Genomic DNA, 26,671 nt, shown 5'->3' with positions numbered 1-26,671 from the left:
AGAAGGGAAGAAGAGCAAAGAAGTGCACTTCTGTCTCTGTGCCATTAATGGTTTTTTACTGTTGTTTTGGCTGACAGCTCTGTGTCTGCAAGGACATAACGAGAGCAGGCTGAGATTTGCTGAATGGAAGATTAAGCAGCAGAGTCAAGGAAGCTGTCAGAAACAAATGAGTATGTGGCAAAGATATTTAAAAAATAAGGTGCAGAGAGACACTCCTTGCAAATATTAAGAGAGAATGAGGTGAATTTCTTTTAAAAGGATAATCTGAGAAGGAATGAGAAGAGTTATGTTAAAATAGTGTGTAAACCAGGGGATCTCCAGGACAATCTCATAACTGTCATCAACTAAGGTACCTCATTGCAGAGGCTCATTTGGTTTGATAATGCAAATAAGATAAAATTTGGGAAAAGTTCTTGCATGTGTTTTTTCAGAGCCCACGGTCCATCTGTACAATTTTCCTAATACAAACGGTATTGAAATCTCTTCTAGTTGCTTCTGGTGTGTTCTTTTTAATTTGCAAATGCTCTAATATGAGAATTTGTGACCAGTTTGCAGAAAGTGATGGGAGTTTGTCAGTGTGGTACCTTCATACGGAAGAAGTCCAGCTGTGTTTGTAACACACTGTCAGTCTCGTGGGCTCGAGGTGTCGGTCATCTGCGCGAATGCTCAGACGTTTGTGCTGAGGGGTTTTCTTAAGAAAAGGTTACAAACGAGGATGATGATTTTGAGTGCATGTGTTCGTGTGCAGGTGGAGGAGTGTTGGTTGAAATTCATGAAATGACAATGCAATTCAATAAAGACAATTTGTATCCCGCAGTGTGAATTGAGGTAATTTTGAGAGCTAAAAGCCTCTGAGAGGTAGGCATCAGAGCTGTCATATAAGACAGTAAATGCACAGCAACCTTTACAGAGCTTTGGACTTTCAAGTGTCAGAGTAATGCTTTTGCAATTGCAGGCAGGATTTTGATAAAAACTACTTCAGAATATACAGATGGACTTTTTTTTTTTTTTTTTAACTGAAGTGTTTCGCCACTAAATCTTCATGCAAATGCATAGTTCTGAGGCATAACCTCCTGTGCCTTATTCTAAATCAATTAGCTTTTGTATAATCATCTGCTTTTTTAAGGTTGCTAAGCAATTGTCAGTGTGATACTCATTTTTAACCAGGAAAGCTGGGGCCCAACCTCCAGTTATTTTCTTAAAAGTAATTACCAGCAGTGCAGTTACAGAAGCATGTAGATACCTCCTTTGGTGAAGGTTCTGACTCCTGAGTATGAAATTATCACATCATCTTGCACCTCCACTTAATTTCTCAGATATAATAATATATCGACATATCAAACAATAGGTGCCTGTGCTTGTTCCAACACTGATTTCTTACATGTCCTAGATATTTTATACAGGTATGGTGAACACATCAAATGGTGGGGACACACACACACACACACACACACCATACTGCCCTTTGCAGAGAACACCTATGTTTTCATAGTTTCTAGTGATGGCTAATTTAACCAGCTAAGTTTGGATCGGAAGGAGGCTCCACTGACTTTTGCAAACACACGTGCAGACACATCTGTCCTGTCTACTGTGTTTGTTCTTTGAATGATCCTGTGTTCAGAGGCTTACAGTGAGCAAATAGAGAGCTTGATCAGCAACAGAATTCTCCTTTCTGTATTAAAGGGGAAAATGCTACAATTTTATTCTTCACAACCTTCCAAATCCTTCCTGTTACATTTTTTTTCAGCCTTCTTGGGCTAGTAGGGTCACAGCTGAGCAAACAGCACGATGGACTATGAAGAGGAAAAAGGTCCACTTAAAATAAGCTCCTATTTTGACTCTTTGTCACAGAAATGTCCCACATACTTAAATATTAACTTTGCTAGAGTGAAACAATGTAATGAAATATTTCTTTTGTAATGAAGGACTTGTATTTAGAAAGTCACATTTCCATTGTGTCTTGTTTCAGGTTCTACACTTTGCTGGTGCTGTCCACAGCTCTTTTTGGAAGGCCTCCTTTCAAGAACGTAATTGTGAATGGCCTTGTTCTTGCCAGGTTGGTATGTCAGTCAGTTCTTCCCTGAACAGATTTTCAGTCAAATACTATTTCAGATAAGTCCAAGCAAATTGTAAATTAAATCTTAAATGGACTTGGGAGATGTTAAGGCTTGTCAGTGAGATATCGGTGTTGCAGGAGGTGAGAGGCACCTGGGAGGGTGAGGTTTCCATATCCCAGCTACGTGTTGCACGAGGTTCTTTCCAGCAGGATTAGTCAGTCCTAGAGAGAGAAAACATATAACAAGTCAGAATAGGAAAGAGCAGGAAATAAATGATACCTGTTATGCAGAGTAAAGGCAATTATAAGTGTAGCTTTAGATGCAATTTTAAATCAGTTAATTAGATTTGTTTCCTTTTATTTTCAAGTAAAACTTTCCCGATGTGTTGGAGGGATTGATTCAAAACCAAGTGCCTCTTGCCTCAGCTTTGGTAGGAAAGACAACTTTCCTGCTTAGATTTGTAACTTGGGAGCCTCTTGGGTTGTTTTTTCAGTTCCTCTTGTCATACGGTCGAGCTGAAATGATGTGATAATATATAATTATGATTATGCTACCAAGAATATAATAGGAGAGAAAAATGAAGCTGGATTTGAAGGGCTTTCTTTATTTATCCATGTATTACAAGAATTCTGGGAATTTATGCCTACATTTTGATATTTTCTAGTGATGGCCAAAAAATGAGCAAAAGGAAGAAGAATTATCCTGATCCAATGAGTATCGTGAATAGTTATGGAGCTGATGCACTAAGGTAGGACTTCTTTAATCAATGTGCCATCTGATATGTTCATTTTCTCTTCCTAGCAGACATGTACTGGGAGGGCTCCTTATGGGGTTTTGACAATTTGCAGTAGGAAAAAAGTTAATTTTAGAAACTTCTAGACCACTATGGCAGCCAAGCAGCTGAAAGAGCGGATCACTCAAAAGAACTGGCAATAGTAACAGTGCCTGGACTTTCCATAAGTTTCTCTTATCTGCCTTAAGGTTGGTAACAACCAGAGCTGCTGTGCTGACTGGAGGCCTTTTGTCAGAAAATGTGTGTCCAGTTTGTGCAGAATGCTTCCATGGAGCCAGCTATGGCAGCTGAGGGGCTGAGCTGACCCAATGAACATTTCAATAAAGTATTTGAGAACGATACTATTAGTTTACTGTTAAATCATTATTTTAGGGAAGGATTACTGTATAATGCACAGAAATGTTTGCTTGCTGCTTATACTTTTTTTTTTAAAGAGAAAGCGATTCTTTTTGTTGATGTAAGTTTACAGTATATACCTAATAGCAGTGAAACTAGAAAAGCAGAAGTGGAGCAGCCTAATGTGTATATATAAGTGGTGCTGGTCAAACAGAGATTAAACACAGTTCAAGTGTTTCATTAAAATTATCCAAACGTATAAACGTAATTATGCAGTTGCCTGGTACTTTGGCTAAATGCACTAACTACATGCATGAAGTGGTACCTCATGGTAAAGGTATAATAAAGACATTCTAATAACTGCAGGAATACACTACTTACACATTTCTCAAGAGCCCTGTAATTCTTGCTACATATCAGAAAACCTTAAACTATCACACGCATTGAATTGTATGTTATAACTACACGTATTAATGATTGGGCTGAATGAAAGCTTAGTGTGTCGTGCTTGTTTGTTTGAGAAAGATGGTTGTTGTTTAAAAATAAGTGAAGTTCCTTCTTGTTTCACACTTTAACATTATTATATTGTTTTATGTATGTTTATGATGGAAAGATGGGTGGATTTCTTAAATTTGATCAAGATTGTTCTTCACAAATAATCAAGATGTGTTAGCGGAGTATCAGTGAATTTGGAACTGAAATGGAGTGAAAAGAGTTGGCGTTACTAGTATGAGAGATTTTTAAATTGCAGGTGATGTTTCAGTTGAAAACGCTGCCTTTTTCATAAAACAAAACCAAAAATCTCAAACACCAGAAGTTACACTTCCTTTTTTTTTTTTCAAAAAGCTAATTCATTTTTCTGCCTGTGTACTCATTCTTTAATGTCACATTTATTTATACGTACACCCACACAGAGAGTAAAAAGCATTGCAGACTAGGTTCATTTATGGAAGCAGCTCTGCGATTCCGTTGTCTCTGCTTATTCACTGAAGCACTTGATGTGTTCTGTTTATAGAAAAAGCTACAACCGAGGGGTTTTTTTCCTTGGCAATGTTTCCCTGCAGAGTTGCTTTAGCTTTTGCAGAACATATATGTTTTATTTTAACTACAGCTTTGAAATATTCTCAGCAGTAGCTTGATCAATAGATCAGCAGAAAATATATATGTAAGTTGTTTAAATGAATATGGAGTTGAGAAGAAAAGGCAAACGTAAGTAACAGCACAGTAAATTTAACACCCCAACTTCAGACTTTCTGAAAGTTGAATCCTGTGTGAAATGTGTAAGAATTGTCAAAAACAGATGTATTTTGATATTCCTAAGACCTGTGACTTGGATTGGATAGGTGTCAAAGTTGAAATGCATCACAAAGAGAATTTGCTGGTCATAACATCTACAAGACCTTTGTTTTCATGTCCCCTGAGGGGGATATTGCTGTTAGAAGTGATGTGTTACATTCCCCTCTCAATCTGTTCTCAAGTGCAGAAGAAATAATGTGATGCCACAGACTGTTGTTTGAGAGAGATGGAAAGGAATTGATATAAATCTTCCTTTATCAGGTGCCTTATTTCTCTTTCTGTACAATAAGTGTAAGTATCTTTGCATTGGAATAATTCAGGAAATTAGTATTCTTTTAACAGTCGCATATTGTAAGTCAGTGTAGCTCTCATCCTGAGAGCTATTTTAAGAAGACCTCTGACAGATTCTGCAGCAGGTGCTGTTGAGATGGGTGCAAAGGAGCAATTTAGTGGATCCTTCATAGTTCCGATTAGTTGGCATCGCTGCCTCCACAGGAGGAAAACAGTGGAGGGGATTGGCAGCGGTCATTGTCCTGGGTCAGTCCCAAACTGGAAAAGGCCTGGAGCATCCTGCTGTACCCCAGGGCCAGACGAGCACAGTCATGCTTGACATCTGAAATAAACAATAAGCACATAAATAATTGTGATAGGAGATGTGGTTTAAATATATATTTATGAATTCTAGTTTAATTTAAGGAATTACTAGTTCTGTACTTTTGTAAATTTATAATTTGTATTCTTGTATGTTTAAAAGTACTCTTTTTTTTCTTCTCAAAGCAGTGCTGAAAATGCCCATTTCTGTGCTGCTTTACTGTCTGTTTACTCTGGCAGCTCTATTTTTATGTATTCATTTTTATGCAAGGAGCCCTCTCCTTTAGAATTTATGATCTGGTATTCTTGAATGTGCTGTGTCAAACTCCATTAAGATTTTAAAGCCTCCTGAAAGTAGGGCCTGTAAAGACACAGTAGTTTAGAATCAGGATTTTTAAAGTTGATAAAATGTGAGAAAATGAGTTAATGCATTTCTATTGATAAACACCACAATCTTTAAAGTAAAAAAAATGTTTGATTTGTTTCTCATATTTGGAAAAGTAAATGAATTGTATCTAAATAAGTTTGCCTTCAAGTTATTTTGATACTTGAGTAAGACCTGTTTTCTTTTTGAGTTAACTTGATAGTTTGTCTCTATAGACAGAATATTTGTTTAGGCAATAGGATGGCATAAAGTATACAAATGGTTTTTTTTGTGAACTCGCAGCCAGCAAGGAAGGGGGGATGTGTCTGTCTCTCTGAAATGAGGAGCTTTTAGCCTGAGAGGGTTGGAGCTGAGGAGCATCTCCCTGCCAGGGGGGGTTTCATGCAGAGATGAAGCCCTTGGGGCAGGCAGGAGTCTTGAGAGGCTGCTGCTGGGATACGTACTCGGTGTCACCAAACCCTCCGCTTTGCTCCCAGAGCTGTTTCTGGGCATGAGGCAGATTTGGATTTGGTAGGAGGTTCATCCTTCATCGTCTTCTTGGGCTATTTTTCTTTAAAACATTAATTTCTTCTCTTCTTTTCTGATTTGCCTGTTTTGCCTTGCTCCTTAGTCCTGTGTTTACAATGAGCCTAAAGCTTTTTATAACTGAGGAAATTTGACTAGAAAGGTATTGTGTCATTGTCAAAGAATTCAAAATATTACCAAAACAATAGGTGCCGTTCTAAAGATGAAAACTAATTCCGTGCATCCAATGCTTGGTTTATACTGTGACAGTGTCTGAGCATGTGTTATTACTTCAAATAACTTCTAGAGTAAAATAGAAAATTTAAATTCTAATTCAAATTCCATATGCAGTATCACAAAAATAATCCTGTAGCACTAGGAGGTAATCTGTCATATGTTCAGTATGTCACAGGCTTACAAATACTGTCCTCCTTAGAGTGCTTGGTGCAAAACTGCTTCCTGGGGTATCTTTCTCTTGCTATGCAGCTCTCTAGGGTTTACTGTATGTTCAAGTGCATTTCTATCACTGTATGCAGTTTTAAGCTTTTAAGTATTGCTTTCTTATTTTGCAGGTTATACCTGATCAATTCTCCTGTGGTAAGAGCTGAAAATCTGAGATTTAAGGAGGAAGGAGTAAGGGATATACTGAAGGATGTCTTCCTGCCCTGGTACAATGCGTATCGCTTCCTTGTTCAGAATGTTCAGATCCTGCAGCATAAGGTATGGATCTCTTGAGCGTGGAAAAGCCAAGTCAAAGGAGCTTTCTGTATTTTCCACTGTTGTAGAGAAAATTAGATTGGAAGGGACCCCTGGAAGTCATCTGATCTTTGTCCCCTTGTTCAATGCAAGGCTGACTTTCAAGTTAGGTCAGGTTTTGGATGCTTGCTGTTGATTTATGTGGTGTTTGCTGTTTGTACCCTGCTTTATAAAGCTCAGCACTCTGCATCTTTTCTTGACCCAGTTTATTATACAGAAAGGAGGAGTGGAACATAGAAGACTGTCAAGACATAACAGCTGTCATTTCTCAGAGTAGGGTACTCTTGATTCCCCTTTATTTGAGATAATGCTATTGCATTTGTACTCTTGAAATTGGAGAACAAGATCAGGACTTTGAGTTTGTGGGGTTAATACCTACTCAGCAATGATCTGCTGCTGGTCACCTTGCTGAACACAAGTTAAAAGCCAGGTACCACATGTGCTTGGGGCAATCTTTCTGAAATGTTCCTACTAAACCTTGTTGGTTTTCTAGTAGTCGTCTTATCAGTGTTTGTGTAGTAGCTTGGAGGCAGTAGGTGTCATGAATACTGCCTTGGTGCTGCTGCTTTTGCTTTGCTGTCACCCCACATGGTGTGGTGAGGCATGGCACATCACAGGGAGGGTGCTGTCGGAGGTGACAGCTGGACTGCAAGTGTCTCTGCGCTGAGAACATTGAATAGCGCACAGATTTGACACAAATAGAACTGCAAATAAGCAATGAAAATAAAGTTATTTTCAGTAGTGTCTGCTGTGACAATTTCTTGAGCTAACTCATTTACTGTAACTTTAATTATGAATCTGCATAAAAATGTTTAACTTGGGAATACTTGATACTGAATACATTAGCCACAGCAAAAGATTGCCTTCTGTAACATGACAGTTCATTTTTTTTAAAGCTAACTTATAAATACAACTTAAGGAAAAAAAATGAAATGAAATGGAAAAGAAGGTAAATCATCTGCAATAATGCTTTAGACTTGTAGATTACATTTGAAGTCTGCTAAAAATTTCTGGATGAGTGACACGAGTTTCTACACTTTCAGAATGAAAGCAAGATTAAAATTCCTTTCTTTTAGTAATTTTTCATTTAAATTGAAGATTTCATGGGTATGTTGTATAGCTTCTGTTGAAACCAATTTTAATCTTTCAGCTAAGATAAATGATGGAAGGTTACCACTTGTTAGTGGAGACCTTTATGGGAGAGTGGCTATTAAGCCAAACAGTTCAAAACTTATACTACACCTGAAATTGCAGTAGCAGCCTAATCACTTTGGAGAGCTGCCATTTGAAGCAATAACGACAGCTGACTTCAGTAAATAGTACAGTAAAGAGCTGACGTAAATAAATGGTTTTATCTTTTTAACGACGCCTTTTGGGAAGAAAGTCTGATAACTTCAGATCCTGCTATTTAACAGATCTTCTCTCAGGATCTCTAGGCATCTCTCATCAGAGAGACTTAAGTGTTGTCCCAAAAGTATATTTCAGTTTTTCCTGTTTGACCTTTGGATTATCTGAAGCGTGCTTTGCAGCTTTTTGCTGTGATCCCATTAAATCCTGCAAGATAAGCCAAATTGGGGATGGAAGACCTCAATGGAAAATCCAGGTGCTTAAGCAGATATTTTTGGTAATTCGGCCCATGTAATTTTTCTTTCTAAATGTCTAGAAACCATCCCTATGCACCATATTAGGCAAAAGAATGTGCTGTTAGAGGTGATAGTGCTTAAATTAGATTTCATACACAGGCTTAAACAACTTTTTCATTGTATTCTGCCTCCTGGAAGACAAACTACAATCCCAGTGTCCTGGATTAAGTCTAATATTAATTTTATGCTTACTGTAGTTACCACAGTAATTGTAGTTGGTTAAATGATTGCTGACCTCTCACTGGACCGATGCACTTGTGGGTGTGCAGATGCATTTCTTTCCTAGGAATCTTCTCCTTTATGCTGTGTAAGTGGATGCATAAATACTGGGTTGAATAATCCAACCAGATTTTTCATCTGGACTCTGAAGGAAGGAAAAGTCCAAAGATACTTAATACTAGATGTCAAATACTGATTGTAAATCTGAAAATATAAACCTCCTGTTTTAAACCAGTCGTAAGAATGTTCCCAGGGAAGAGAGTCAGGCTATAGGCACTGACAGCTGCACTTACTTGTCTTACTTGCAATGCCCTAGAATCAGCAAAGTGTTGTGAAATTTTTCAGATGGGTGCAAACATCAGTATTCTGGAAAGCAACCAAAGGTACTATTTGCATGTTGGATGCCTTAAACTTCCACCTGTTTTTTCAGTTGGGGTTGTTACCCTCTTCTGTGGTTTAATCTGTTGAAATTGTCACATGCTCTTAAAAAATAATTATGTTTATACACACTTTCTCCAAACAGAATTAATCTTTGTAGTACATTTCTTGTAAACGCTTCGGATTCTCCTAGATGAAAGAGTTCTATAAATTCCAGGGTCCTACCCTGTGTCTGGAAGATGTGATTTATCCTGCAAACAGGGAAGGAACAACTGCATAGTGTTGTGTGCTGTACTGCTTCTTGTCTTTGAACAGATCCGAGTAACTGACCTCCTTTGTAGCTGAAGGTACGGTGTGGTGAAATCGAGAGCAGTGGGAGTCAGGGTTTCCTTAGCCATTTCTCTTACATGTTTCTGGAATTTAATTTTCTTTCTTAAGGAACCAGTGTAACACAGTAAAGGTGAGAAAATAATAGTGGCTGGCAGGTGGTTCTATATAGAGGTTTGAATATATACGCGTATGACTTAAGATGTGTTTTGTGTTTTTATGTTGATGATAGGATGAGGGAAGAGAATTCCTTTACAATGAGAACACAGTTAAGGAGAGCAATAACATCATGGATAAGTGGATTCTTTCTTTCACCCAATCACTCATTCAGTTCTTCAAAGCTGAAATGGCAGGTATGCACGTTTGGTCGGGTGTATGTATGGGTGTTTAATTTTTGATTAGAGAACTAGCCATTTCATCCAGAAATTTCCAGATTCCACATGAGACTTAAAGTTCAGATGAAGGAAATCTTTAACCAGCTACCATAATACATGGAATGCTGCTTTCCTGGGTGTTAATACAGATTTTGTTACGCTTATTCATGAGATTTCAAAAAGTGATGAGGCTTTTTTTTGTCACAGCTAATCCTATGAGCGCACTCATGTAGCTTGTTGCCGTAACAACCTCTTATACAGTGCTTGGAGCAATTAATAATATTATAATAGTAACTGAAAGACAGCAGTAAAAAGGAAGCCAAATAGAATTTGGGGAAGCTGTAAAAAAACAGATAAAATGGACAGAGCTATTGTCAGCTAAGTAAAATAATTTTGAGAGGTACATGAGCACAGGGAATAAGTTTTCCTCTGCACAGTTCCCTGGAGAGAATTTCTTTGTAATCATATTGGGAGTGTGTACAGCAGGATGGAATGGCATTAGCATATTGCATAGCCATAAAAAGATACTCTCCTGGTTTTTCTTCCTTCATGTTGTCTTTTTCATCATCCCATGCCTCTCAATGATCACGTAATATTAAGACAATAGTAACTGCAAAGAGAAGGTGCTGCAAGAGTCCCCTGAAGTAGTTAGTCTGATCCAGCAAGCTTGCAAATTTGCAGGTAAAGTCACGGTGGGATTTGCAGAGGTTTTTGTGCCTTTAAGGGTACTAGAAATGTAGATATTGGAAAGAAAGTGGCTTTTGCCATTGTAGTCCTTGTGTATGAATAAACCTCCAACCCTGCTGATGCCAGTCATCTGAAATTGACTCTGAAGAATTTTCAGAAGCCTTCTGCAGGTGTTCTTGGGCTTGGGAAAATAAGGTATTAGTGGGATAATAGATAATAAGGAAACAGCTAAATGTCAGATCTGAGTTTGAGGACACAGGACAGTTGTCCTCTGCTTTGGTCATCTCTTGTGTTTCTGCTCTTAGAGCTGCATGTTCATTCTTACCAAGACCAGTAAGAGGAGTTTTATCTTGTGACAGTAGATGAAGTTGGACATTTTGGTAATAAAATAAGTCAGATGAGGTCATCTAAGAAGATTTCATTAAAGGAAGAAAGAATCCTCAAGCTACCAAAACTAGAATATATTAAAAGCTGTCTGTTGTTGATGAAAATGTGACTTCTTCACAGAAGTTTTGTCCTTGAAATTTGTTGGTAGTGTGTATTCAGTCTCATGTGTTGCCGAACAGAAATATGCACAGACTGGGCAAGTTTACATGCTGCAAGTAAAGAGCAAAATACATTGCAGGATAGTGAATTTATTAATTTGTGAATGACTTTGTTCCTGGGATTTTGCGTTAGTGCATAGTTCAAACAGAATAGCATTTGCAGGAAGATGAGTAGGAACTCTAATTCTCTGCTCTGGATTTCGAAGAGGAAGGTGAAACAAATAAAAAGGGATGTGTCAGCTGGCATCTTTACAAAACAAGAAGATCCTTTGAAACAGGAGTAGAAAATTCCTGTTGGAAAATGACAATGTAAAGACTTTAAAGACTGTAGTATTGATATTAAAAGCTATTGTCATATGTTAGATGGAGATAACATGTGCTCATCAAATGAGTGACACGTCTCATTTGGAAGTGATTACTAAACATGATTTTCAAATTATTTTTCTGCGTAAACTCTGAATTCAGTCAGACAGATAATATAATGCAGTAAATTTGTGTAGTGCAACGTGATACTCTTGTGCCAATCCTTTTTAAAAAAATCAGTTTGGGGTTTGTTATTTTTTTAAAGGTTTCCTACTTCATATGACTTGAAGTAGGAGAAATGTCAGGAAGAGGCAAGGGAAGAATATAACGGTGAATGATAACCTCAAATGCTGGGTAAAGGTGATAAATACTTTACACAAGCTGCATTTTAGAAGCCAAGATTTTGAAAATAATAATAATAATGAAAGAATATACAAATGAAGAAGCTATTGTAGATGTGGCATGATGTGAGCATAAAATGATTACGTTCGCTAAATAATGCCATACAATGTTATCTGCAAGATGCATTAAAAAATGTGTTGTCTACCATGTCTAAAATCGTGGTGAGGCAGTGGGGTGCAGGTGACATTTGGGCACAATCTGTCAAAGCAATGGCCTGGTGTGCATCATAACACGCTGTCCCTGCGCCCCTCTGATCACGTGTAGGAACGTGCCGCCTTCAAACTCCAAATGGCAAGGAAACACCACTGACCAGAAAAGTGTTCCAACTGAGCTGAGCTGCTTCCATTTAATCAAGTGTATTTTAGAGTAGAGCTAAATTTGACTCCGATTGCCTGCCTCTAGAAAAATGTTGCCATTAAGTAAAACTCATGTTAATTCTGCCCCAGTTTCTAGCAGTAGCTTGAATAGCCAGCAGTATTTCAGCATAGATGGAGTCCCTGACAGTTCAGCGTTGTCCTCAGTTGAGCAGCCTGAGGCTGGGCAGGGGACGGTACCTGTGCACACTCCAGCTTTGGGGGCTTTAGAGAGCAGAGGAAAACTTGGGCAAGGCCTAACCAACCAAAGGAGTTATTAGCTATTGAAGAGTCGCATAGTTTCTCCACTGAACTTCATCTGTTACAATGGAAACTCCTGGGATTTGGGCCCTTTGATAAATAGGGCAATAGTAAGATATTTGTAAGATATTATGGAAGGTAATAGGGCAAGCAATTCTTTGTGATTTTGAAGGTGGGGGTTAAAATTCCATATTTAAAACAGTAAGAGTTATTAAGCCTTTTTTTTTTTTTTTTTCTACTAAAAGTGCCCAATACGATAAATGATTTTACAAAACAAGTTTTCTCCTGATGCCTGAAATGAAGTTTGTGTGTGCGTGTGGTTCCATGGTCATGTACGCCTTTTGCTTGAGTCTGGAAAAATAAGATTCTACAGTTTGGTTTGTGAACTGGGATTACAGCTACTGAGGTGAAAAATGCACATTTCCAGGCTAGCTTGAATCTCTTGTTAAAGAAACACTGTCCCTGGCGGGTGGTTATTTTGAGGTTTTTTGTTTGCTTTTAAGCAGTCTCCTAACTAGATAATGCATAGCTAGAAGAGAGCTGGGAATTTTTTAGGAATACAAATACCCACAGAAATAATGTCTTCCCCACCATGGCATGAATCTTCTGAGCATTTCCTTTTTAGATTTAAATACAAGTACTCTGCCTTTAAAAACACTTCTATTTTAGAAAATACAACGAAAAGTGTGGTGAGGCTTTTAAAGCAAAGTTCCATTTTATTCAGTAGCTGCTTGATTGATGAAACTTATTCAGAATAGAGATCAAAATGCTCTTTGCTTTCAGAGAAGTTATAGATAAGTTTTTCCTTAGAAAAGCGAGTCCTATTTAAGGTCCCTTCTCACTCTTCCCCCCCCATTCTCTTGTGAACAACTGAAATTTGTTTTCCCAGTTGCATAGTGATGCTCATGATGACCTTCTTTTTCATGCTGGCAGTCCTCCATGCTTTTAAGTTACACAGAACTTGAAAATAGAGCTATGTTTATCTTCTTACCTCATCAGACTTGCTGTTACTTTACATTCTTTTAGCCTCCTGTGTTATTTAGAAAAATAATAAAAAATTGCGAGTAATTCAGGGAGAATTCATTGAAATAGGTGTCTCATTTTAAACTTGGCAAACAGGAAAGAAAATGTTGGCAGTAATTGGTAATAAAATTTTATTGTATGATTCTACATTAATTTCTGTTAAACTTCTAGTGACTTGGCTGTATTTACAGCATGTGCAAATCTAGGATTTGCCAAATCCTTTGCGATTAATAGTCTCTTATCCACTATCCTCTTTACGAGTCAGATAAAAGCATAAGGCTTCCATAATGCGTGTTTGTGTAGGATTAGGGGAGCAATTTGGTGGTAGATGTATTTGTCTTGAAGCATGAGAACTGATGACATGTGCAAGTTCAAAAATATGGCTTTAACATACTAGTATGTCTAATCGCTTTTTGGATCTTGCTAACATACATGCTTCTGCTCAAGTTTTATGTTCAACACCGGAGCTACAAATGATAATGTGTTTCTTTAAGTGAGGAGTGTGATGCAAAGGGCAAATACTAACTCCAGGAAACATTCTTCCTTCTAGCTTACAGGCTGTACACTGTGGTCCCTCGATTAGTGAAGTTTGTTGATATTCTGACCAACTGGTATGTTAGAATGAACCGCAGAAGACTAAAGGTAGGTATCTGCTTCGTAGTCTGTTAGTTGAATCCATAGCAGCTTTATAGCATTACCCAAAATCTTTATGCTGTGGTTTCAGTGTGGTCAGCATGTACCTGATAGTGGGAATGAGAAGGTAGCATGATGCTTTTCATTCTCTTTGCTTTATGAGGAAGACCAAACAAATGAAATGCTCCATAACTCAGTTTCACATGCGGAAGGGGTTTGAGCAAAATGAATACAGCTTAGGAAAACAGTTTATTGTATTAATGTAAGAAATTTTTGAAGTTTATTGAAGTGCACTTCCTGATCCTAAAATTGCAGTTGTTTGTTTGTTTTTTCTTGGTGAATTCTTTGAATAGGGCGAGAATGGGACTGAAGACTGCATTATGGCCTTGGAAACCTTGTTTAGTGTTTTGTTCTCCATGTGCAGACTTATGGTAAGGGAATTACAGCCCCCTATAACTTTTTGACATTTTTAATGTAGCTAATCTAAAAGCATGCATCTTTGTGTCTAAGCAGACTGTAGAAACTAGAGCTACAGAAACTGAACACATGGGAAGAAAAAACATATTGCTACTGGTTTGTGTAGCACAGTTTCATTTTCTACATCCACCTTTTATTAGCTTATCTGGCCCACAGTACTATAAAGAATGCAAGTATCACCTGGCTGATAAAGAGACATTATGATTTCTTATCTGATGCATAAAAGTAAAATGTAAATCTCAGGAAGGAGGTGAATAAGTAGTAGCAATTTCATCATTTATTTCAGTCAATGTTTTGAAGAACATCACAGTTCTGCACAGAAGATGCTGTGTAAGCATTGTTTTTGCTGAACTGTCCTTATGCAATTAATAAGTATTAGTGATTCAGAATGGACAAACAATAAAGAAAAGATTATGATCGAATCCAATGTTGCAGGCACCATATACTCCATTTATCACTGAGCTGATGTACCAGAATCTGAAAACACTTATTGATCCGGCCTCGGTTCAGGAAAGGAATACAGAAAGCATCCACTACCTCATGCTTCCCCAAGTGAGGTAAGAGACAGCTGTTGTGTGGGGTTTGGTTTGGTTGGTTTCTGGTTAGATTTGTGTGGTTTTTTTCTCGTTTGACAGAACAGTGCTTCTTCACTTACTTATGTTTAAAACAGTTTTGCATAATGGGAAAACAAGCTGCTTTAATAATGTGAATATTCCTTTGCCTCAGGAAGAATTTTAGGTTGATAGTTAACACATTCTTTCCTCTAAGCAAAACTGTTTTAAGTTTTGATTAAACTCTGATTAATGTTAATCTCTGCTGAAGGAGAACAATTCACTAGCAATATACTTCACACCCCACTGTCAAAGTCAATTGGGAATTTTCCCTCCACGCTTCGACAATAGCCTTGTGCTGCATTCAAGGGTTGCAGGTATGAAGGAAAACAATTAGGAGGAATGCATATTTCAAACTCAGAATGTTTCCTGCTTATGGTGGGCATGGAATATCCTTTTTACTCTTGAAAATTTGGGCTGACTATGAGCTGTAATGCCTACATATGAATCCTAAAGGATTATAAAACTTCCCTGTAGGCTGTATGGTTACAAGAACATGTGCATCCCCCAGCTCTAGGCCTTTTGTAGTGGATGCGGATGCCAAGTCCCATGTGGATTAGAATTATTGTTTTGTGTGGACCACATACAGAGCCAGAGGAGTGAATTCTTTTGGCTTCAGATCAAGAATTTAGACCATTGTCCAGAGATTGCCACTTCCTTGTAAGAGGATGCACAATATGAGAGAGAACTTTCCTGGCAGATCATTTCTTTGGATGCTGAGGGATGAGGATTTTTGTTAGTGCCAGTGTGTCTCAAAGGTTTGGGTCCATGGTGGCTGTACTGGACTTGTGCTCTGCACTATCTTGGTATTGACTCAACCCAGACAGAACTTGATACCTGAAGTTGTTTTGGTTTGGGGGCTGTGTGTGCTTTTTGGCTTGGTGGTTTTTTGAGGTGGTGTTTTGTTTTGTTTTCTTTTGCCCAGCCAAAGGAGACACTAGTATTGCAGTACTGAATTGTGCATTAATGCCTTGGTGCTACGTTAGTGGATGAAGTTAGTGCCTGCGCTGCAGTCCGCTGGTACTCACCGACTAGGAGAGAAGCAAACTTCCCTTTTGCATTGCAGCTCCGTTTGAAAAGCCTCAAGGACAAGGGAGCTGACCTTGATACTTTATACGCCAGTTTAAAAATTTAAACCACCTAGTAATATTGTGTCTTTTATGGATACTATATCCTTTGAGGAAGGTGTATGTTCTTTCTGATAGCTTTAATAGTGCAAGTTATTGCAACAAGGAGTTTGAGATTGACATAATGATGGTGCTGATTTTCTGTTCCCTGGGAAAGTGCTGTGAAGAATATGTAATCAAAGAATGCAAAAATCATCAGTGAGCTCTCAGAAATGGCTTTGAGCTCCTATAGGATGAAGTAATGGAAGAACAGTGAGCTACTTGCAGGAACTCAGTTCAGACATGGGCTTAGCATGAGCCTTTAAAAGTTCTTTAGTCAGTTTTTATTCTTCTTAGTGCTGACGGACTTGCTGCTGCATCATGCAAACATAAGATGCATTTGAATGGCTTGCAGGGCTGTTCTCTTTCTTGTACTTTGTTTGGATTTTTGTCTATTACTAGTTTGTGTAATTTACTGGATCCCCTATGTACCAATTGTTCCCTTTGTCAGATAAAAATATGTTTTCAGAACTAAGTTATTGAAATTTTAGAGTTCTACCTTGAGCTGCTATGCACATAATTGTGTTTTTCTTTGAATATTTTTCTGGTAGTTGTGTGAAGACAATATTGTCAGTTAATACAAGATATTTTTTGATGTAGTTAACAGAAAATACTAGTTTATCTACAGATAAAGCCAAAGCACTTGGCCACTTTCACAGCTGAACTTGATTCAATACCTGTGTTACAAACCCCACTGAGATATTATTTGGTTGATTAGTGTCTGAACAGATTGGTTGCATTACATTTGGTGGATGTGCATGCAGTCCATGAAACCTGTTCTCGTTTTGTGACTCCACAATGTTATTAAGTAATAACAAGTAATATTGAAATGCTGCCACATTATACAATATGAACCCTTCCGGGAACAAAATTTTCTATTTCACAATTTGCATGTTTTTCCAAGTTTTTGGAGGACCATCCAGGAGATTGGCTTTTGGGAGAACAAAAGCTTCAAAATAGGTAGTAACATCTTAGTAAAATCTGTAGAAGATGGGGACGTTTCAGTTGTAAGTCTTGCCTTCCTGGTTCTGTTGTTCTGGACAGTCCTTGTTGGATGCATGGTTTTCATCCCGGGACTTTTGCTACTTCTATTACAGCAAGCAACTTGATTCACAACTGTCTTTTGATCCAGTATCTCTGGTTGTGGTCTGACACTTGCACAGTTTGAAATTTATGCAGCCACTCAAGAAATCAAGAAAACCAAATTCTCAGAACTGTTGGCTGCTGGTGCACTTGAGAGAAAATGTAAAATGTCGGTTTACTCAAAGAAAACCTAAACCAAAAATGCAAAACAAAAAAAAATCCCCAAACCTACCTTGCATCCAAACGGAAGGGTGTTAAAATGATGAAGCCAGGAAAGATGACAAGACTGTCTAAAACATCAAGCTAAAATGTCTAGAGTTCCTGAAAAAGGTTATGAATTGGGATCCAGTGAGTTGGTTGCATTATAGATACTTTTGCATCTTATTTGGTATTATTAATGTATATCTTACTTATTATTGGGTATTAACAGAATAGGTAGAATGACTCCATCCATTGTCTCCATCTTGTGAGAGGTGCTAACAAAAGATGATTGAAAAATAGCTCTGTTTTTTGTTTTCAGCAAGTGATTTCCTCATTTTCTCCACGAAGAGAGAAGAGAAACCTGTTTGTTCATTTTTCAAATTGCCCCAAACAGGGCACAATTAAGTCTCTCATACGAAATTTCAGAGAAGATGGTAAAATGTTTTCAATCTGCTCAGACAGATACAATGAAAATGAAGCAATATATTGTTTCCTTTTTAATCTAGGGAGGATCTCATCGACAAAAAAATTGAAAGTGCCGTTTCTTGTTTGCAGTCTGTTATTGAGCTTGGACGGGTAATCAGAGACAGAAAAACCATTCCAGTAAAGGTTAGAACTCTTAACATCTCTTATCAATACCTGGGGAATGCGCAATAGCTTTGTAACTTTGGGGTAAGCCTGGGAAAATAGAATAATTAAGTTTAGAATAGCAAACAGAGTTCAACAATAAAATACTTCAAATGATAAATAATTTCTGAAGTTCTTTATTTTCAGTTGGAAAGACAAAAGTGTCTGTTTTGGTTTTGTTTTGTTTTCTTCTCCCCAGTATCCTTTGAAAGAAGTAGTTGTTATCCATCAGGATCCCGAGGCTCTGGAAAATGTCAGGTCTTTAGAGAAGTACATACTTGAGGTAAGAACATAGTGAACATGATACTTAACTGGATTATGTGTGTCGGTCACCTGAACAAACAAAACCCCAACCTTCCATGTTGATGACATTAATAAATCACCAGGTAAAATGAATTTAAAAGAGAATTGTAGTGAAAAGGGATACCAATAGGTATTGTGTACAGAAATAAATGTAAAAGGGTGATAATCCTTAGTTGTAATGTTGAGAAATACTTAATTACTCAAACTGACCACCTAGAACTAAGAGGCTAGGAGAAATGTTCTTTTTCTTGATCAGTGAAAGGAAAAAAAAAAACAACATTTTCTGAATTAAAATAAGACAATAGTCAAATAAATGTTGTCAAAGAGGTGGATTGCAAAATTTGTAATCCCCTTCAGTTGAAGGGCATTAAAACCAGTTGGACAGGTTTGGAAGGGCTGATGGAGAGAAGGAGTTCCATGTAAAGGAGAACAGGGGACCAGTCAAGATTTTTAAATAATGTTGTTTAGGAAATAAAATGTCAAATAAAGATGATGTTAGTCTATACAATTCCTTATACTCATCTGCTCCTGTATGCCACTGCAATACTCTCTTAATGTGTGTCCGTTAGAGAAACTCAGCCTGCCCTACTTCTGAATCTTTGGATAAAAGCCCCTTTTTGTTCTTTTGAGCAGGACTTTCTGAAATTGGCTGCACTTTCTGCTTTTAGTCAGCCATGGGAAAATCCATAGTATTTTAAGAAATAAATTAAAAAGGAGTTTGCTTATAAATAGATTTCATTTATCTGTCTATACTATAATAAGGCTTTAAACTTCCATACCGCATTTCAGAAGTTGTAGTGAAGGGACAAAGCCTATTACTTTGGATTGCTTAAGAGACTCTTTGTAGAGTGGGCTTTTTTTAGTTTTCATGTTCAATTAAATGTCATTACGAATAGATTTATGTGCATCTTCTTTCACATCTGTGATGTAGAAGAGAAATGAAACAGTAAGAAGGAATGGTGAGAAGGAAGAGTGTTTCAACTACAGTGACTGATTTTGATGACCCGTAGTGTCCTTATTCAAAACCAAAAGGAAAATAAAAAAGCCATTATGCCAGCGCGCCTTTGAACTTTTTTTCTAGGTGTCTGGGCCTTCAAAACATCTTGCAAAGCAGTGGTTCTTACTACTTAAATCTGTTGTGATCATGTGTTTGTTACCGTGAGCTATGCTATATGTAATTTCTCAGTGTTAGCAGCCTGGGGGCTCTGTGATTGCCTTGCTAAGCAGCGAGTTAAAGGCGGTAATATCTCCGTGGGGAGACCTGAGGTGGGGTGGAAGAGCCGGCCTGGTGAAGCGATGCTGTTCTTTCTGAGCAGCCTTCATTTCCTCTTGCTGCCGTGGTCTCTCCTTGGGATAGATGATCACTTTTCACCCAGCTGTTTCATTGTGTTCCTTGGGGAGATAAGCCATGACTTCATCTCTGTAACTGTATGTGTTTTGGGAGGAAAGAATTGCATTTCAAACAGCAGCTCTTTGCTAAGAAAGCAGAATTCCAAGGGAACTGATTTGTTGTTGATGTTGGGCAGAGTGCACGCGTTAGTCTTTTATGTAAATGGGGGATTACTTCATGGCGATAACTTCTCTGTAGTAAACTGTCTGGATTTTCACTTGAATCCTTCCCTTATGTGATCTTTGTGTGTGGCTCTTAATTCAACAAGGCGGAATACACACCAGCTTTCCTCTCAGATGAGAACTGAAGGAGTGCTCTTGTAAAACAAAGCCACCCAGGTAGTTGTTCACATGTGGCTCCCTGTCCTGATAAAAACATTTCTGAGGAAGGGATACTAGCCACGATGCAAGGGCCTTGTTAGAGAAGTACAGTGTAATACAAAAACTAACAACCCCACAAAATATCCACTTTCTGAACTGTTATAAGAGATTTCATGCAGAAGTCTTCATGCAGCTTCTGAAGGCCTGTGAACTGCAAGCTTAGCCTTATGTCTTGCACTCTCAAATCTGCTGGTATGAAACAATCTCTGTTTAAATGAGTAAAAGCCAGAAGAAAATTTGGAACAGCAACGTAGTTGTACATCTGAACATTTATGAAAGGCTTCCTTCCCTCCCCTCCCATGATAACTTCACATCTGGAAGGTGAGCCATAGGGATCATTTCATTATCCTCTGAAGTCTGTTGTCATCTTGTATTTTAAGTGCTTGTAGCTTATATACTAAAACCAGATTACTGTTACAGCTTAAGTCTTTGTCCTGTTTTACCTCCAGCGTATTTCCCGAGCTACTGGCATATTAGTGTTTGGCTTCTATGTGTTCTAGTAGAGTAACCAAATGGAAACGCAGGGGTTATCCACAGCTCAGAGTGGTTCCTTTTCTCCAGCTCCATCCACAGCACTGAAGCTTTGGATCTGGCATTGCAGAGAACTTTGTCTCCTTGCCGTCTTCAGGAAACTCTTACCCTGTTGTAATCACCTTAGGAACATTTTGTTTCTTAGAGCTGATATAATATAGAACTGATGGGTTCAGCAGTCTGTCTTTGGTTTGTGTTTCTGTTAAATGGCCTCTGGAGTATTAAACAAAATGTGTTTCTATTGATAATTGGCCTTTGGCCTTCCTGTCATCTTTCGTTTGTCAGAATCTGTCACATTCCAGATCAGTTTATATATGTTCATGACAGAGTCAGTTCCAAGGGCTATACTAAGGCATGTTGGTAGGACATGAAGTATAAGGTTATGGTGCTTTTTATTTAATTGATTTTTTTTTCTTTCGTAAGTGTTTTTTCCCTCTCTAAAGGCAGTGAAATGGGTCTTCAAAGATAAGTGAGAAAGGTTCTTTTGCTATAGTAGTAACCACTGACAGTACAGCATCTAAGGGTTTTTCCCCTGGTTCAGCAATGGCGTGACTCTTACCATGCACCTGTCCCTGGTAGGTTAAAGATACTTTTCGTCCTTTCAGTAAGTATCTTCTGTAACACAAAGTCTAGTCACATGCTTAAAATGTGATGGAACTTTTTTAGTTCAAGTTGTCATTGTCACCATCAGCTACTTTGCACTGACAAAGAGAACAAAAATCTGCATCTGCCCAAGCAAGATCAACTCACCTCGCTTGTCGTGGAGGGAGCAACCATGTCACTCTAAAAAATCTGAGAGGTGATTGGAGCAGCAGAGGGTGTCTTAAACTTCTAATTATGTATTACTCCCACAATACCATCTCACCCCAAGCCTAAACATACATCTGAGGAAGGCTTCTAAAAATTCTGTGGGCTGCTGCTTAAGAGCACTGGCTGAAGGAGTCATGGCTAAGTACATGAGACTTCTAGATCAATGTTGTATGCTTCTTGCTTTCGGTTACTGTGAGACTTACATTCTTAAGAACTGTGCACTGAAGGAGTTTTAATTAAAAAATCTTAATTGATTTGCAATCAGGATTGGTAGGGCTTTTCTGTCGTGTTAGCTTATTGATTATTTTTCTTACACTTGGCATTTGTGATGCTTCACTTCAGAATTGGTGTTATAATTAATCATTTCAATACCTGGATCTTTTCAATAGCAAAATTTTGTCAAATTTAGGTTAGTGCCTATCACGTTTTCTTGCTCTGAAAACTGAATCTGTGTATTTTACAGAAGCCATTTTTAAAGGACATGAGGTTGCTTACTCAAATTACTTCCAAAAGGGTAGCTGATAAAATTCGCTGTCAATTTTTACAGCTAGTAAAAGCTAATTCATCAGGTTCTTAGCTTCTTTGTTATTACATAATTGGACTGTATAAATGTATGTTTTAATTCATATTATTTTTGACACTGCAAACAATGCTAAGGTATGTTCTATGGGGAGATGAGTTACAACAAACTCGAATACCTTTATGGAAGCACAAACACAAAATACTGTCTATTGTCCTGTTTCTATTATGTATCTTAAAATTCAACAAGCTGATGCTGAAGCTTAATGTGTGTTTTCTTGTATTCCATAGCAAACAATCCGGTTGTTTACTAGAACTGTTCAGAGCTAAAGAGGTTAATGAATACAAGCAGAGTGGGTAGTATTAGTTGGGCTGTATTTGCAGCTTTGTGCATCAACCTCCTACATATTCAGAGCTTTAGAACCTTTAGTTATAGCCAGAAGTGTGTTTCTAGTAAATTTGCGGGTGCCAGAGGTAATCTATAAGAAAAATTACACAATTTGATTTCGTGCAGTTGCTGACAGAAGAATTGGAAAAATACACTTGTCAGTTCTTAAAAAATTTCATTCATTGCTTTTTCAGAAGTAGCTGTATTCTTTGATCTGCACTCTTACTCTATAATCATCAGAACGTAGCAAATCATTTAAATAAATGGATTTTAATATTAAACTGTCAAGAGTATAGAGTTGTCATGCAAAAATGACCAAGCTCTCAGAAGGAAATAAATCCAGAAGGTGTTTAGCAACAGAACACAACTGCATTTTATTCATTTGTACTTGAGGCCTTTTACAAGTTCAGGCGTTCTCTGCCTAACTAGTTCCAGGAAAAGCTTTTCTCTGGTTGTGCTTAGCGTAAAATTTACTCAGAATCTTGTTTGCATCCAGCCTTTGTATACCCTTCAATTCCCACCTCTATGTATGACTCTAATAAAAGAGAAAATTGACTTCCCCTTCAACAAATTAATGGTCTGCCCGTAGCTCATAACACTGATGGTGTTACAGTAAAGTAGTAGATTGAATCCATGAATGGGCTGAATTAACTGATGTGTGAACTGCAGCAGCATGTGGCCCTTCAGTATTTTGTTTCTTACAGTATTACACAATCAATATTTATTTTCCTCTGTAGGATGTTTGCTCAGAGCGTGGCCCAGCTGAAGCACAGCGCTGGCAGGTCCGTAGCTGGGTTACTGGTCGATCTGGTCCAGTCTGGCACGTGGCACCAACTAAAGGCCCTTGTGCACGGGAATGCCTCAACACCCAGGTCCTCCCGCTGGCAGTGGGAAAGACTCCTTGCCTCACTTGGTGTGCAGGAGACTTGGAAGATGTGTAAAGGAGCTATGTTTTATTTATTGAGAAGCTAAAATTAAGATCTGTTTTAAGTCAAAGCATCACATTGAGGCAGATATAAAGAAACCGAAGAGACAGGCTTGCTTTTTTTAAAGAATCTATTTGATTATTGATAAGGTATGCAGAAGAGCAGTATCCTAATCTAATTAGTATAGAGAACTTGCCCTAATGGAGTTGACTTATATGTAATTTATCTAATCAGGCCCAAAGTCATCTTTAAACTTCTGTTATTTTTTGGATCGTTATTTCTTTTTCCCCCATGAGGTCACCATTTACCATTTGTGGGCTCATTTCCAATAGGACCCCATTAAAACTGAATTTCCGAAGTACTGGTACTTTTCATTAGATTTCCTAAAAGATGTATTGAATAAAACTAGATTTTGTTGTATTCTTGGCTCCTCCCATCAGTAAGACTTCCTAGGGAATTAGGCTGTAGCTCAGAGCTTGTATTTAAGCCTTACTTCTCGATCTAAATGTTTGGCTACTTGCTAGTCCTGTCATGCTGACGATACCATTTACTTCTGCTTCCTAAATGGCTCGGAGTAGCTTGCTTGCCAAAGGCACTTGGTGATTCTGTATCATGTTGTCGTAAACTTTACAACCTTCTGGTGGAGATTTAAACACAAAATGCTTCAAGTATTGGGCAGTCTGACAGACAAAACCTGCCAAATTATAGTGAAATGTGCTCCAGATACATGCAGCTTTGTACCCATTGAAGAGTTGCTTTTTGGCAATTAAATCTCTCCAAGATCTGTCCCTGGGACGTTACACCGAGAATAGAGAGAGTGGAGTCATGTGAAACTGGAAATGTAGGTAACAAGTCCTGCTTTGTGTGTATTTCTTACTTAGCCTTACAAAGCAATGGAAAACCACAGTCTCTTATAAAGGCACAAAATAACATTGGGAAGCAGGGCTGTTGTTTACAGGAGGTATATACAAAGACAATATTTCTTGGTGTTACTAATAATGTGTGTAATACATTTGTTTGTTGGAGAGAATTAAGTGTAGAGCAAAGAGGTTTGCTGTGTATTTTCAGTGTTGGCACTCTGTGATGGCCAGGGTGTGCAATTAAGGTTTTGGATCTTTTTAATGGTGGTTTTTAATGTGCCTCTGTGATGAGGAAAACAATTGTAATTAAGAACATAAGCAATGACTTTGTGGTTTAGCCTTGTGGCTCATCTAGCCCATCGTGCTGGCTCCCACAGTGGTCGAGTCCATTTAGAGAAAGCTCGAGCATCTGGCCGCTTCTTGCAGTAGATTCCTGTCATCGTCAGCCATCTGCAGCTATTTAATTAAAGATATTCAAGGGCACATGTCTGCCTGTTTCCTTTAACATCTTTTCATGTGCCTACTTTTAAGAGCTTAATTCCTTTTGGAAGTTGGTGGTACACTCCTGCTGGCCTTCTCTGATGGCATTAAGTTACAAGGGTTAACTGCTTGTTTATTTTCTGTTTTAAACCAATCTCCTACTATTTTCACTGCATAGTCCTTTACTTGAGGGGTTGTTTAGAGATTCGGTGAATAACAGTTTTACACTCTTTACGTATCTCTCTTAATTTTTTAAATCTCAATCATATCCCCTTTCAGCTTTCTTCACTCCGAAGAGTTGTAGCCCTGGCTTTTCCTCATATGGTAGCAACGCTGTCCTTGAGTCAGTTCTTCTGTAAGCCTTTCCACAGCACCACTAGATTCACCTTCTGATATGAGGACAAAACCTGCACACATTACTTATAAAACATGGGCACATCCAAGTTTCTCTGGTGGCAAAATGACATCCTCGGTCTGGGGCCTCTCCTGAAGTTCCTGCAGATTTTATAAGCTTTTTGGCTGCCCTTGCACACTGATCTTCAGAGTTCTTGTGCTGCAGAGTACAGACAGATGGTTCTCTGAGGAAGGTGGTTTTTCTATTCAGTAAGTCTCTGGAATGAACAGATAAGAGACAAAACGAAGGAGTTGCATTTGTACAACCTTAACCATAAAATTGTTATAGTTTTCTAGCTAAATGCATACTGAAAAGACTCTTTCGGCAAAATTTGTCTTCCTGAATTTTGCCGGACTGTTTTCTAATGCCATTGCACACAAATGTAATAGTTTTATCTCTTCAGGCAATTGTAATAATAAAGAAAAAGGTTGTTGAATAGGGATCTGATTTGAGTTGAGAGCTGACTGGTGTCTATTAATAACAGTGCGATTTCAGCCTAAAGGCTGAAGAGGAGGATAAGATCTTCTCCTGAAGGATAGTTTCACTATTGGTTGGGTTTATTTGCTCTTGCAGTGTTGACAAATTACTTAGTTCATGGAGACAACCATGTAAAAAATTTGCAGCATGAGACCCATCATTTCCCTGTATTCTGGCCCCTGGTTTTGTACCCTTTCCATTATTGTCAGAGATGGCTGTTCTTTAGCTTTGTTTTTTTAAATCTTGATGTATTTGCATAGGAGCTCAATGTACGTCAAGTGACATTATCTACTAATAAAGATAAATACGGAGTCCGGCTGAGAGCAGAACCGGATCACATGGTGCTTGGGAAGCGCTTGAAAGGTGCATTTAAGCTTGTCATGGCTGCAATCAAAGAGCTGAAGAGTGAGCAGCTGGAGGAATTCCAGGAGACAGGTATGTAGCGGTACAAACCACTGAGCTATCGCAATGTTGGCCAAAAAAAGAAGATCCAAAATCCTTTGGCTCATCACAAAGGAATCAAGCAATTGCTCTTGTTTAGTGTGTATTGATCAAGCGCTTGCAGGAAGAGATGCAAAAGTATCATTCTGTGACTTTAGGGAACTTATGGCCCACTTCTCTGTTATCAACCCAATTAAATTTTATGTTAATGAAAGTAGAAGAAAAGTTATTTTTCTTATATGGCTGACAGTAGTTAGGAAGTGGCCATGTATACTTACCTCACCCTGTTCCCCTGTCTAAGTGTTATTGTAAGGCCAAAATGAAGTAGAGGGTAAGTTGTTCTGCAGGACTGAATCAAATTTGAACTGAGTATATGTGGAGTGCTTTATATTCTAAAAGCAGAGCCTCAATTCTAGATTTACAAGTAGCTGTGAATTTTCCAGCTATACCTGTTTAGTTAACTGCTTGAGTATAAATTTTTATTTAGTTGGGGATACAGGTTATTTTAAAGTTTTATTCTATTTTATTTGGGTGGCACACAAACAGTTGCTAAAGAATCTGCATTTGAGTGAGTTCTGCTGCCTGTAGAAGGGCTTGTGTGAAAAATCTGAATGTGGGATAGTTCAGTGTTTCTTACTAGTGCTCAATTGCTGTTCAAATGTATTGCAAATACACTGCATTTCATGTGGTTGGAGACTGATACTTGTCTTAAGCTTTTTGAATTTAAAAAACCCCACCCTG

General features: G+C 38.1%; 1 protein-coding gene across 6 annotated transcripts in view; it reads left to right on the top strand.

Annotated features, from left to right (window-relative positions):
- Window positions 1–26,671, top strand: part of IARS1 (isoleucyl-tRNA synthetase 1) — a 106,199-nt gene that overhangs the window by 60,809 nt on the left and 18,719 nt on the right. For all 6 annotated transcript variants that reach the window (XM_080350829.1, XM_080350824.1, XM_080350825.1 and 3 more), the window contains 10 exons: window positions 1,970–2,056; window positions 2,722–2,805; window positions 6,535–6,682; window positions 9,518–9,638; window positions 13,784–13,875; window positions 14,220–14,297; window positions 14,779–14,900; window positions 17,911–18,013; window positions 18,231–18,314; window positions 25,750–25,924. In XM_080350829.1, the coding sequence (XP_080206955.1) occupies window positions 1,970–2,056; window positions 2,722–2,805; window positions 6,535–6,682; window positions 9,518–9,638; window positions 13,784–13,875; window positions 14,220–14,297; window positions 14,779–14,900; window positions 17,911–18,013; window positions 18,231–18,314; window positions 25,750–25,924 (1,094 nt within the window). The remainder of the gene's footprint in view (window positions 1–1,969; window positions 2,057–2,721; window positions 2,806–6,534; window positions 6,683–9,517; window positions 9,639–13,783; window positions 13,876–14,219; window positions 14,298–14,778; window positions 14,901–17,910; window positions 18,014–18,230; window positions 18,315–25,749; window positions 25,925–26,671) is intronic.

This window comes from Nesoenas mayeri, assembly GCF_963082525.1.
Source record: "Nesoenas mayeri genome assembly, chromosome: 10".
NCBI classification, from domain to species: domain Eukaryota; kingdom Metazoa; phylum Chordata; class Aves; order Columbiformes; family Columbidae; genus Nesoenas; species Nesoenas mayeri.
The sequence above is the reverse complement of the archived record's forward strand: the minus strand, read 5'-3'. Positions and strand labels throughout refer to the sequence as shown.